We start from the raw sequence: 14,214 nt of genomic DNA, 5'->3' as shown, positions 1-14,214 counted from the left end.
AGGAGTTGGTGGGAGGAAGGAGGGGAATGGTTAATTTCTCCTTGTTTTAAGATCCAAGGGGTTTGGATCTGTATTCACCAGGGAATTGGTGAAGGTTTCTCAAGGCTTCGGGGAAATGGTGGCAGCGGGACCAGAGCTAAGCTGGTAGTTAAGCTTAGAAGTTTTCATGCAGGCCCCTACATTTGTACCCTAAAGTTCAAAGTGGGGATACAGCCTTGACATGGTGGCAGAGCGGTGGGAACATTTTAAACCCAAAAGCCAGTGAGATTTTTTTTCCCTTCTAGCTGCTTGAAAAGCCGAGCTGGAGATAGATGCATATCTTATCTCTCCTTGCCTGAAGGCAGAGGTGTTAAGTTTTTTTAACAAGGTCCTTTGTTAAGAGAAGTGTTCAAATGAGCAAACAAAAGACAGGGTAGAGGGAATTTACAAGCTGAATTGTTTTTTTTTCTTTTTACGTCCTCCGGAGTAGCTAGTTAGAAAGTCTCTGTTAACTCAGCAGCAGCCAGAGCTGAGAGCTTCCCAGTTTCAGTCAAGTGCAGAGGGGGTGACCCAGCACAAGAAAACAGGAAAATGACTACCAAAGAAGTAGCTAAAAAAATAGAACTGGCCAAACTAGAAGCCAGAAGAAAATGAAAGAAAACATCAGAGACTGCTTCAATTAACAAAACTCAAGACAGAGCAGAGAGCAAGAGAAGAGAAAGCCAAAAAGGAGGCCCATGAAAGAGAGATGGAGCTGGAAAAAGCCGAAGAGGAGGCTCACAAGAGAACTATGGAGCTGAAAGAAAAGGAGATGGAGGAGAGAGAAAAAGAAAGGAAGCATGAACTGGAAGTAGCAAAGGCTAAGCAAGCTTTCACCCCCATCCCTGTTCCTGAGCCGTCCACCAGGGCCCCGTCTGTGTTACCAGAGACCCAAACAACGGTGGTGGAACCGGATCCCCTGCCAATGACTGCAACAGCCGTAGTGGATCCAATCCCAGAGACCCAGCCAAAGCCAGTCCCAGAACCGGAACTGGCAACCCAACTAGCACCAGAACCATTGCCAGCACTGAGTCCAGCGTTTGCAAACCCGTCTACAACTCCAACGCCAGAGGGCACCAGCGAGCCTGACCTGGCGGAAGCAGCAGATAACCCTACCCAAGAGGCTCAGCCAGAGCCTGAGATACCACATAGTGCACCAGCGGACAGCGGATCACAGTCAATGGAAACAGCCCCCGCACCTGCATCACTTCCAGAGGGACCAAGCCCCAGTCCACAGTCCAAGGAGGAACTGATGTCTCCAGCATCAAGGGAACAGTTCCAGGCCGAGCAGGAAGCAGATGACAGCCTTCAGAAAGCTTGGGCGGCGGCGCGGAGCACCCCACCGCCTCTCAGCTCTTCGAACCGATCCCGGTTTGTTGTAGAACAAGGACTTTTATACAAGGAGACTCTTTCTGGTGGGCACCAGGAAGATTGGCATCCTCAAAGACAGTTGGTAGTTCCCACTAAGTATCGGGTAAAGCTCTTGAGCTTAGCTCATGCTCATCCCAGTGGCCATTCTGGGGTGAACAGGACCAAAGACCGGTTGGGGAAGTCCTTCCACTGGGAGGGAACGGGCAAGGACGATGCTAATTATGTCCGGTCTTGTGAGGTGTGTCAACGAGTGGGAAAGCCCCAAGACCAGGTTAAAGCCCCTCTCCAGCCACTACCCATAATTGAGGTCCCATTTCAGCGCGTAGCTGTGGATATTCTGGGTCCTTTCCCAAAGAAGACACCCAGAGGAAAGCAGTACGTACTGACTTTCATGGATTTTGCTACCCGATGGCTGGAAGCAGTACCCTTAAGCAACACCAGAGCTAAAAGTGTGTGCCAGGCATTAACAGACATTTTTGCCAGGGTAGGTTGGCCCTCTGACATCCTTACAGTTTCGGGAACTAATTTCCTGGCAGGGACCATGGAAAACCTGTGGGAAGCTCATGGGGTGAATCACTTGGTTGCCATCCCTTACCACCATGAAACCAATGGCCTGGTGGAGAGGTTTAATGGAACTTTGGGGGCATTGATACGTAAATTCGTAAATGAACACTCCAATGATTGGGACCTAGTGTTGCAGCAGTTGCTTTTCGCCTACAGGGCTGTACCACATCCCAGTTTAGGGTTTTCACCATTTGAACTTGTGTATGGCCGCGAGGTTAAGGGGCCATTACAGTTGGTGAAGCAGCAATGGGAGGGGTTTACGCCTTCTCCAGGAACTAACATTCTAGACTTTGTAAGCAATCTACAAAGCACCCTCCGACACTCTTTAGCCCTTGCTAAAGAAAACCTAAAGGATGTTCAGGAAGAGCAAAAGGCCTGGTATGATAAACATTCCAGAGAACGGTCCTTCAAAGTAGGAGACCAAGTCATGGTCTTAAAGGCGCTCCAGGCCCATAAAATGGAAACGTCGTGGGAAGGACCATTCACGGTCCAGGAGCGCCTAGGAGCTGTTAACTATCTCATAGCCTCCCGCACCTCCAACATAAAGCCTAAGGTATACCATGTTAATTCTCTTAAGCCCTTTTATTCCAGAGAATTAAATGTTTGCCAGTTTACAGCCCAGGAAACAGATGACGCGGAGTGGCCTGAAGGTGTCTACTACGAAGGAAAAAAGGATGGTGGCGTGGAAGAGGTGAACCTCTCCACGACCCTTGGACGTCTGCAGCAACAGCAGATCAAGGAGCTGTGCACAAGCTTTGCACCAATTTTCTCAGCCACTCCAGGACGGACCGAACGGGCATACCACTCCATTGACACAGGTAATGCTCACCCAATTAGAACCCCACCCTACCGGGATTCACCTCATGCCAAAACTGCTATACAAAGGGAGATCCAGGACATGCTACAGATGGGTATAATCCGCCCCTCTAATAGTGCATGGGCATCTCCAGTGGTTCTAGTTCCCAAACCAGATGGGGAAATATGCTTTTGCGTGGACTACCGTAAGCTAAATGCTGTAACTCATCCTGACAACTATCCAATGCCACGCACAGATGAGCTATTGGAGAAATTGGGACATGCCCAATTCATCTCTACTTTAGACTTAACCAAGGGGTACTGGCAAGTACCCCTAGATGAACCCGCTAAGGAAAGGTCAGCCTTCGTCACCCAGGCCGGGGTGTATGAATTCAATGTATTCCCTTTCGGGTTGCGAAATGCACCCGCCACCTTCCAAAGACTTGTAGATGGTCTCCTAGCGGGATTGGGAGAATCTGCAGTTGCCTACCTCGATGATGTGGCCATCTTTTCTGATTCATGGGCAGAGCACATGGAGCACCTGGAAAAAGTCTTTGAGCGCATCCGGCAGGCAGGACTAACTGTTAAGGCTAAAAAGTGTCAAATAGGCCAAAACAGAGTGACTTACCTGGGGCACCAGGTGGGTCGAGGAACTATAAATCCCCTACAGGCCAAAGTGGATGCTATCCAAAAGTGGCCAGTTCCAAAGTCTAAGAAACAGGTCCAATCCTTCTTAGGCTTGGCTGGATATTATAGGCGATTTGTACCCCACTACAGCCAAATCGCCGCCCTGCTGACAGACCTAACCAGAAAGAACCAGCCAAATGCAGTTCAGTGGACTGATGAGTGTCAAAAGGCCTTTAACCAGCTTAAGGCAACACTCATGTCTGATCCTGTGCTAAGGGCCCCAGACTTTGACAAACCGTTCCAAGTAACCACAGATGCGTCCGAGCGAGGCGTGGGAGCAGTTTTAATGCAGGAAGGACCGGATCAAGAATTCCATCCTGTCGTGTTTCTCAGTAAGAAACTGTTTGAGAGGGAAAGCCATTGGTCAATCAGCGAAAAGGAATGCTATGCCATTGTGTACGCGCTGGAAAAGCTACGCCCATATGTTTGGGGATGAAATACAACACATTTCGGGAGCTTCTAACAAAGTGGCTGATGCACTCTCCCGGGAAAGTTTCCCAGAGTTAACTGGTTAACAATTGTTCTTGGAATGAAACATATTGTTAGTTTTTATATAATCAGTAGTATGTCTAAAGGTACATGTGTCTTATTAACTCTGTTTTCTCCTAGAACTCCAGGAAGAAATCACAGCCAGTGTGGAACCGAACGTCCAACACTATCTGTGATTTGGGGGGCGTGTCATAACTATAAAGGGAAGGGTAACAGCTGTCCTGTGTACAGTACTATAAAATCCCTCCTGGCCAGAGACTCCAAAATCCTTTTCCCTGTAAAGGGTTAAGAAGCTCAGGTAACCTGGCTGGCATCTGACCTAAAGGACCAATAAGGGGACAAGATACTTTCAAATCTTGGGGGGGGGGGGAGAGGAGGGGAGAGAGGCTTTTGTTTGTGTTCTTTGTTTGGGAGTGCGTTCGCTCTCGGGACTGAGAGGGACCAGACATCAATCCAGGTTCTCCACATCTTTCTAAACAAGTCTCTCCTATTTCAAACTTGTAAGTAAATAGCCAGGCAAGGCGTGATAGTTTTCCTTTGTTTTCTCAACTTGTAAATGTACCTTTTACTAGAGTGTTTATCTTTGTTTGCTGTACTTTGAACCTAGGACTAGAGGGAAGTCCTCTAAGCTCTCTAAGTTTGATTACCCTGTAAGGTTAATTTCCATACTGATTTTACAGAGATGATTTTTACCTTTTTCTTTAATTAAAAGCCTTCTTTTTAAGAACCTGATTGATTTTTCCTTGTTTTAAGATCCAAGGGGTTTGGATCTTGATTCACCAGGAGTTGGTGGGAGGAAGGAGGGGAATGGTTAATTTCTCCTTGTTTTAAGATCCAAGGGGTTTGGATCTGTATTCACCAGGGAATTGGTGAAGGTTTCTCAAGGCTTCCCAGGGAGGGAATCCATTGGGAAATGGTGGCAGCGGGACCAGAGCTAAGCTGGTAGTTAAGCTTAGAAGTTTTCATGCAGGCCCCTACATTTGTACCCTAAAGTTCAAAGTGGGGATACAGCCTTGACACACGGTATCATGAAGAGACACAATAGCATAACCAGCCCTCCTTTGCCCATCCACAACAGTACTACTGCCATCCGTATACCATTCCAAGTCAGCATTTGGGAGTGGCTGATCTTTTAGATCTGGGCGGCTAGAATACTGAACATCTATGATTTCTAGACAGTCATGTTCCTGCTTTTCTGTCTCTGGTAGCAGGGTAGCTGGATTAAGGGAAGGACGGATCTGCAGGGTAACTTCAGGATTCTCTAACAGCTTCGCCTGGTACCGAGCAACCCAAGCCTGTGTGAGCCAAAGACTTAGTGTCCAGCAAGGCTCAGACCATATGGGGAACATACACTTGCACAGTTCCTCCCAGTGTCAGTTTTTCAGCTTCCCCAAGCACTAGAGCAGTAGCTGCGACCGCCCTCAAACAGGCTGGCCATCCCTTTGAAACTTGATCCAGTTGTTTAGAAAAGTATGCCACAGGACGTTTCCAGGCACCTAATAGCTGGGTAAGCATTCCCAAAGCTACCCCTTTTCGTTCATGCACATACAGTTGGAACGGCTTAGATATAGCGGGCAAACCCGGGGCTGGAGCTTCCATTAGCTTCCTTTTCAAGATTTTAAATGCCCTGTCCGCTTCTGGGGACCAGTGAAAGGGGTCATGTTCCGCTCCCTTAACACATTCATACAGAGGTTTAGCCCACAGTCCAAACTCTGGAATCCATATTCTGCAAAAACCTGCCATGCCCAGGAATGCCCTAAGCCGTTTACGGTTGCTGGGGATGGGAACTTGGCAGATAGCCTCCTTTCTTTCGTTTGAGAGCTGTCTCTCTCCCTGCCTGATGTGAAATCCCAGATATTGAACCTCTGAAAGAGCAATTTGGGCTTTGCTTTGAGATACCTTGTATCCTCGCAGTCCAATAAAATTTAGGAGACTCACAGTAGCTCTGAGACAAGGGATTAGACCCACAGCAGCAATTAACAAGTCATCTACATATTGCAGCAGGAGGGCTCTGTCTGAATTATCCCACTCCTCCAAGTCTCTGACCAAAGCCTGTCCAAACAGAGTGGGGGAATTTTTAAATCCTTGAGCCAATACTGTCCAACAAAGCTGCTTTTTAACCCTTCGTTTGTCTTCCCATTCAAAGGAGAATATCTCCTGAGACTGGATGTCAACTGGAATCGTGAAGAAAGCATCTTTTAAATGTAGGACTGAGAAATGGGTATATTGCCCCCCTATAGAGGCCAACAGTGTATACGGATTTGGAACCAGGGGGAGCAGAGTCTTAACCCGCTCATTAACTGCCCTGAGGTCCTGTACCAGCCGATACGTGCCATTGGGCTTTTGTATGGGCAGAATAGGGGTGTTCCAAGCTGACTAGCATTCCTGTAGTACACCGCACTCTAAGAACCGATCTATAGTCTCTTGTAGTCCCTCTCTGGCTTCCCTTTTAATCGGATACTGTTTGATCCGCACTGGGCTTTTTCCTGGGAGGAGCTGAATATGCACAGGGGTTTGACGGTTTGCTTTCCCTGGGACCCCTGATGCCCAGACTAGAGGAAAAACCTGCTTTTCCCACTCACTCCACTCTGGGGCTTGCATAGCTGAGGGTTCAACTGCAAGGGTCATTATCCAAGCATTCTCAGGGGGTAAGGTGAGGGTTATATCATCTTGAGTGAAATGCAGGGTGGCACCTAAGCGACAAAGCAGGTCCCGTCCTAGTAGTGGTGTTGGACAATCAGGGAGGTAAACCAGCTTGTGTGATACAGTTCTGTTTCCCAAGGCACATTCCGCTGGGGCATATACTGGGCACTTGGTTCCTTTCCCTGTGGCACCCACCACAGTGAGGGAGCCTGCCACAGGCAACTGTAGGGGTTTGTTTACAGCGGTCCTTGCTGCTCCAGAGTCTATTAAAAAGTCTATATCCGCATCTCCCACCCGCACATTTACTCGGGGTTCCGGGGGTAGGATGGTTCGTCTCCCCTGACACCCCTAATCTCGATCCTCCGCTGCCATCATAGGGGTACCTTCCCTTTCAGGGCATTCATTTTTCCAGTGTCCCTCCTTACGGCATATGGCACACTGGTTGCGACCCAGGCGCCTGACCTGGGGGCCAGGGCGTCCACATCCACGGCCTCTCATTCCCCAGCCTCTTTCAACTTTCTGTGGCATTTCTTTGCCGCCGGCCTGCACCGCCGCTACCAACATTTTCACTTGCCTTTTTTCCTTCTCTCCCTCTCTAAGGCTATAAGCCCTGTTTGCAGTCTCCAAAATCTGAGCCATAGACATTCCCATTAAATCCTTCTTTTTCTGCAATTTCCTTTTAATATCAGGGGCCACACGCAGGGCCGGCTTTAGGCCGATTCGGCTGAATTGGGCCCCGCGCCAAGAGGGCCCCGCGCTGCAGCTGTCCGCCCCGCCCCCAGCTCACTTCCCCCTCCTCCCATCCCCTGCACGCCCCACCCCCTCCCCTGCTTCCCACGAATCAGAGATTCGCGGGAAGTCTGAGACGAAGCAGGGGCGGCCGGCAGCACGAGGTAAGCTGGGGTGGGGGGCGGGAGAAGGGCTCCGGGGAGGCGCGTCCCGTTCCCGCAGGCCCCGGCGGCTCTGGCCCGGCTTGGCTCCGGCCCGGCCCGGTCCCCGCGGCTCGGCTCCCCCGTCCCCGTCCCCCCCGCGGCGCGGCTCGGCTCCCCCGTCCCCCCCGCGGCGCGGCGCGGCTCGGCTCCCCCGTCCCCGTCGCGGCGCGGCTCGGCTCCCCTGTCCCTTTTCCCCCTCGCGGCGCGGCTCGGCTCCCCCGTCACCCCCGTCCCCGCGGTGCGGCTCGGCTCCCAGGAATCGGGCCCCGCTCTTGCTAAAGCTGGCCCTGGCCGCACGGCTGGTGAAGATACCCTTTATAATTGCCTCAGTTGCCTGATCATCTGGGTTTGCACTAGTAGTTTGCCTGATAGTATCCCGAATACGCTGCAGGAAAATCCCTGGACTTTCTTTCGAGTCCTGGATTAGTTCATAAGGCTTAGCCCAATTGTTATGCCTGACAGCTGAGTGTCGGAGACCATGCATAAGCAGTTCCTTATAGGAGTTAAGCAGCCTCAAATCCCCCTCCTCATTCGGATTCCACCGGGGGTCCCCTAGGGGGACAGCGACATCCGGCAACCGCTTGCCTTCTCTATCCTCATCATGCCTTTTCTGTGCCTCCTCCCTGGCTTTGGCTATGACCTGATTCCGCTCCACTTCAGACAACAGGGGTCTCATAAGTATATTACAATCATCCCAGTCAGGCTTATGGCTAGCTAGACATCCTTCAAAGATAGAAATGAACTTGCTTGGATTCGTTGAAAATTCTCCTGCCTCTGCCTTAAAAGCAGCCAGATGGACTGGATTAAAAGGTACATGCGAATATACAGACACTATCTGCGCTGGCAGATTCCTGAGTTCCTGGATGGGCTACCACACTCTCCGTAATCAACGGATACAATCCCACGGGGGGGGGAGGGGTCTCTCTGGAGCCTGTGGGGGTGGAGGAGCCGAAGGGGACACCGATTCTGGCATTACAACAGTGGGAGGGTTCTGGGGTTTAGCAGCCGTTACTACCGAGCCTGTCGGAGTCAAATGGCACTTGAGCAAAATATCAGTCCTATTTCTTAACACCATGAACGTATACGCATAGAGATGTTCATTCCATTTACCTGTTCTCTGACAGAACAAAAGTAATTGAAGGATCGTGTTGTAATTAAGTGATCCTTCTGGTGGCCACCTTTCTTGGCACTCTAGCTGGTACTGAGGCCAATCAACTGTACAGAACCTTTTCAATTTACTTTTAATCAACTGATCAGATCCAAACACTTTCCAGTTCACCAGAATGCATTCTAAGGGTGTACACTGTACCCTGCCGGCTGTACTCTGTCCCTGCCCCATACCGAGGGAGACTCTGGGCGTCCCCAGGTCAAAACAGGCAGACACTGGGCGTCCCCAGGTCAAGAAAGATAAGTCCCCACTGGACTGTTCCTACCTTATCCAAGGGTCCGGTTCTGCACCGTTGCCCTCTCCACGGGACCGGTTCCCCACCATCGCCCGCAGCTGCTTCTCCACTGTCTGTGTGCGTTGCACCGTTGTGCCCTCCGGGGTCGAGCAAACCACGTCTCTGCCGAGGCCTCTGATGAAGTCACCGGTGAGCACTCTGGGCGTCGGTCGTCGTCGTAATCCGTCGGCCACCAGGAGGGATCCGGGCAAGGCTAAATTTCAGCCTCGAGCCCCACGTTGGGCGCCAAAACTGTTGCCTGCCCAGAACTGGGCCCGAGATGGCAAACAGGGGGTTCGTCGCCCGGTGTGCTTGGCACCAATAAAGACACCGAGGGGAGAAAGCAAGCCAAGTTTATTTCAGAGCTCTGAAATGGCACTAGGAGACCAGCATGTCTCAAATCCAGGGCAACAAATACAAACAACTTTTACCTTTTATACTTCAAACTGTTTGCATACATCTCTTTGTCTGGCTGTTCCCCCTTACCCCTCCCTTTCAGACAACTGTTACAATAAGCTCTACATAAGCTTGTGAGAAAACTTTCTCAGTCTTTGTGACCTTGGATTAGATGCCTGCAAACTAACTACCCCTCCTTTTCCCCCGCTCCTTATCTCTATTATTTCTGCTAGTGTGAGTGAAACTGCAGCCATCTGCTGAAAACGCTGACCAATACATTTCTGCTTCAGCCTGCTTCAGAGCATGTAAACAGTTAGCATAGAAGTAGGTGAGAGTTCCCAAGATGGAGTCACTGTGGTTCACAGACCCAGAGCAAAAGAGCTTCATTGGCACTTTTGGCCTTCCACTCTCCCGAGTTACCTGGTAGCTATGCCTACTGGACCCCAACAGGGTGACCGGCCGGTGTACTGCTACACCGGCGCTTTTCGCTCAATGTTAGTGACTTGCTCCCAGAGGTTTGCTGGCGGAGGGCTGGGGGCTCGGCCCTCTGTCCGCTAACGAGCGCGGACAAGCTGAGCAGAACCCGTGTGACTTTACATGACAGCGGAGGCGCGAACCTGTGCTCCTGGGGCATCCTGCAGGAATCCATCCACGGGCCGCGTTTGAGACCCCTGGACTAGAGGATCACGATGGTCCCTTCTGGCCTTGGAATCTGAGTCTGTGGAAATTTGACCTGGGTTATCAGCTTTAGATTGACATGTTTTAGTGAAATGCTTTCCCTGGCATTGTACATGTTTTCTTCAGCTGTAAAATCAGTGGACGTTTCATGTTGATTTCCAGGAACTGGCTACGTCCGGCATCTGGCAGTATCTGTTTTGGGAGATTACTCTCCCATTATTGCTCAGTCAGAGCAATGTATTGTTATTAGTTAGGTGGCTATAGGGCTGGGACACACAGACAAAAAAATAATTTAGTCTTCTCTGCCAAAAGACTTCTCAAATGGGCCCAAGTAAGAAGAGCTGTGCACCTTGCTAGAGTTGAAGGTAGAAGAAAAAACAACTAAATACAGCTGTCTCAGGAACGCCTGGTGGGTGTATGATTGAGGAGTGTGTCAACACACATTTCTCATAGCAATTTTTCTCCAAAAGTATTGGAGCAAATCTAATGGTGGATCCAAAAGATGAAAACTGAGAACTTTCTCAGGAAAGTGTAGCTAATGCAGTGTTGTTTGGAGCACTGCATCAGATTATGTGAGATAAAGGCGAGAGAGAGACAGGAGAGGCGCTTGGGACTTCGTTGACTCAGAATCAATTAAAAGGGAGATGTCCCTGGGTGCACTTTGAACTTCAGAGACAAACTAAGTCACAGAAAGCAAATGGGGTAACCTATCATTAATGTCAACAAGATTTGACAGTCATGAGGCGTCGACTCCGTGGGTGCTCCGGGGCTGGAGCACTCACAGAAAAAAAATAGCGGGTGCTCAGTACCCATCTGCCACAGCTGTTGGGTGGTGCCCCCGATGAGCTAATTGGGGATGCCACCAAACAGCTGTTTGGCAGCCACCATCAAACAGCTGTTTGGAGGCTCAGGGAAGGGTTTCTGTGAGGGTGGAGAGCAGGGAGGGGCAGGTGGGTGGGGGCCTCAGGGAGGGGGTGGAGCAGGGGTGGAGCATCTCCAGTGAAAACTAGAAGTCAGTACTTATGAAGGTGCAAGAATTTATGTTAGCAGAAAATGGTTGCAGTTCTACTGAGTATGAATAATATTTCCTCATCTCATTTAAGATAATTGCAGTGGAGACGACCATAAACTATTTTCTAATTGGGAAGGAAGCTCTGAGGAAGGTAAGTGTTAAAGTTGTGGCCCAGCTCCTATAATTGTGTGCTGGTTTCGGATGCTTTTTCCTCCCCTCTATGTGGGTATTGTCTCTACCTCCCAAATTATAATTTACTTGACTGTCACAAGGCGTGTAAATAACTATTAGCTTTTTCATAGGGATTAAGAAATCATTTCAATTTTAATATAAACTGGTATTCGGTGGTAATTTACAATATCCCCAGTTATTTTAATTGGGTATATATAAACATGTACATTTGATTTTTTTTTTAAATCACTGCACAAATGTTGTAGTTAACATATGAAAACTTCTCAAAAGTTCCAGTTAGGTAACCACTCATTTTTAGGTTCCTGTGGATTTACAAATCAGTGATTCTTGACATTTTCTTTTAAAATAGAGGTGGGTGAATTTTATGTTACATAAAACATTACAAAAAAAGTCAGATGTAAACTGAAATAAAACAAAAGTCTGTAGAAAAAGGTTTTGGCAAATAACCTACAGTGTTTGAAGTGAAACCCAGTTAAACTATAGCCATATCTTTAGAATATGTTTTCTCCACATGACCTACTGTATCTTAATCTTAATTATTAGGTTAGTTGTCTAATCTGCTTGTAACTTTTTCGTAGGTATTTCAAAAATGACAAAGTTGCTGTTGATTGATGTTGATTGTGGAGTCGATGATGCTCAAGCCATAATGATGGCGCTGGCATCTCCCAGTATTGAAATCCTGGGAATTACTTGCTGTTATGGAAACACAGTGTTGGAAAACGTCTGCAAAAATGTACTCCGTGTGCTACAAGTTTGTAAAAGACTTGAGGTAATCAGTCTCTTAAATGTATGTGAATGGGTTTATCTTTGTGTCAGGTCTTGCTTAAAAATCATCAACTCGTATAGGCTAGTGTCACCTTTTATAGTTTCTGTTCCATAAATAATTTCTTTGCTGATATAGGGTAATTTTTTTGTCTTGTTTATTGTCTCACCATATCAATCCCAGGAATAGTAATAGTAATTTTCCTAGATCCTTTAAAAAAAAATCCTATCGGTATATATATTTTTCCTGGCTGATGTGAAATTTCTGCCCTTTTCATAAAGGCTCTGCAATTTTAGTACCACTGATTTGATCACTCCTAGGATATACTTTGGAATTGATCCTGTAATATTGCTTCTTCAAGTGATTGTCCACATGGATTCCATACACTGTGTGCATGCATCCATGCACGTGAGATTTGGATTCTTTTGGCCAGCAGTTTTCATTGGGACCATGCTGTGCCTCGGGTGCCCTTGTGCCCCCTTCCATCTTCCCCTTAATGGGCATAAAAGGAGGAGGCCAAATTGTCCATCAGCTCCTTCTTACTTCCTGTGGCAGCTAGCATAGGTATGAGAGGATGAGTTCTAAAATCTTGAGAGACATGGAAGCATCTTTAGTTGGAAGCAATTGGTTCAATTCACTAACTACAGATAATACTTCATTTAATAAATCAGTTATAAATGTAAAACATGTTTTGATAAATTTACTTTTTTTCCTCACATATCCAGCACATTTAAGTTAGTTTTCTTAATAAAATAATTTAAAATGCTGTTTTGTGCATTTTTAATGGAATTTGAATTTCCATTCAAATTGACATAGTTCACAAGTAAAAATTGATTCATCATCTAGTAAAGAAAAAAGGTGAATGGCATTTCTTAACATAAGAAAAAGGTAAACAATAAGAATCTGAATAAATGTAAATTAAGATTACTTGTTGCCTCCTGGTTAGCAAAAAGTAGTACCAAATTTAGTGTAAAGGCTGTATTTCGTTCCAAATCAACATGTTTTAGTGGTTACCAACCAATGAGAGTCAACCATTCTTTAGCAAAATAACTAAAAATTACAAAAGCAAAATAAGATTAAAACCAATTATTTAAATCAGTGTTTCCAGCTTGCTGATTTAAATTGTGATTTAAATTGCTTTGACTGAAGTCATTCCAAATTGCTGAGACATACCTCTGGAATTGGTCCAAGAAAATCATAAGAAACTTGCAACGAAGAGTCCTCTGGCACCTTATAGACTAACAGATGTATTGGAGCATAAGCTTTCATGGGTGAATACCCACTTTGTCAGACGTCTGACGAAGTGGGCATTCACCCACGAAAGCTTATGCTCCAATACATCTGTTAGTCTATAAGGTGCCACAGGACTCTTAGTCTGGATCTGTAAAAAGCAACAAATACGGCTACCCCTCTGATAAGAAACTTGGTCATTCTGGATCCTTCTGCAATAGGGATGCTCACCATGAGCATTCCCATTAATGAAAGTCTACTAGAGCCTGCACAAGCCATCTGACATACATCTGTATCCATCCCGTCCATGTCAAAAAGAGCAGACAGTGGGCACCAGGTTCCTGCTGCATATTTGATTTTCTGTTTACATCCAACACTGGGTTCTTTTCTAGTGGCAGCGCTACAGGAGAGAACAAAACAGCATGGACCTTTTAAATCTATGCCAAGAGAAAAGAATCCAAAAAAGCTTGATCTATTCATCTACAAGGTGTATCTAACAGCTATGCTCCAGAGGAAGGTGGCTGTCTATCCAGCCTGCCTTTCAAAATATGACTTTTTAAACTGGAACCGATTGTCTCAATTTATAATTGCCCAGTGAGCAGCAAGAGGAGATGTGCCGTTGCCATTAAAGTTTTCAAGTGACTGCCTGTACTTCTCTACAGTCTATAACATAAGAACGGCCGTACCGGGTCAGACCAAAGGTCCATCTAGCCCAGTATCCTGTCTACCGACAGTAGCCAATGCCAGGTGCCCCAGAGGGAGTGAACCTAACAGGCAATGGTCAAGTGATCTCTCTCCTGCCATCCATCTCCACCCTCTGACAAACAGAGTCTAAGGACACCATTCCTTACCCATCCTGGCTAATAGCCATTAATGGACTTAACCACCCTTGAATTTTTCCAGGTCTCTTTTAAACGCTGTTATAGTCCTAGCTTTCACAACCTCCTCAGGTAAGGAGTTCCACAAGTTGACTGTGCGCTGCGTGAAGAAGAACTTCCTTCT

At 47.4% G+C, this 14,214-nt stretch overlaps 1 protein-coding gene across 5 annotated transcripts in view; it reads left to right on the top strand.

Moving 5' to 3' along the window:
• LOC101948437 (uncharacterized) overlaps positions 1-14,214 on the top strand; it is a 61,857-nt gene that overhangs the window by 5,760 nt on the left and 41,883 nt on the right. For 4 of the 5 annotated variants that reach the window (XR_006172319.2, XM_065580837.1, XM_005283206.4 and 1 more), the window contains exons 2-3: positions 11,119-11,178; positions 11,798-11,988. Coding sequence is in view for 4 of the 5 variants with exons in the window: in XM_065580837.1 (XP_065436909.1) it covers positions 11,809-11,988 (180 nt within the window). In the remaining variant the exon portion in view is untranslated. Of the gene's footprint in view, positions 1-7,435; positions 7,461-11,118; positions 11,179-11,797; positions 11,989-14,214 lie in introns of those variants that run through there. The other variant, XM_065580836.1, reaches the window with a different exon arrangement.

This window comes from Chrysemys picta, chromosome 1 (genome assembly GCF_011386835.1).
Source record: "Chrysemys picta bellii isolate R12L10 chromosome 1, ASM1138683v2, whole genome shotgun sequence".
Taxonomy (NCBI): Eukaryota; Metazoa; Chordata; order Testudines; family Emydidae; genus Chrysemys; species Chrysemys picta.
Note: the sequence above shows the minus strand (reverse complement) of the source record. Positions and strands in the feature narration are given on the sequence as shown.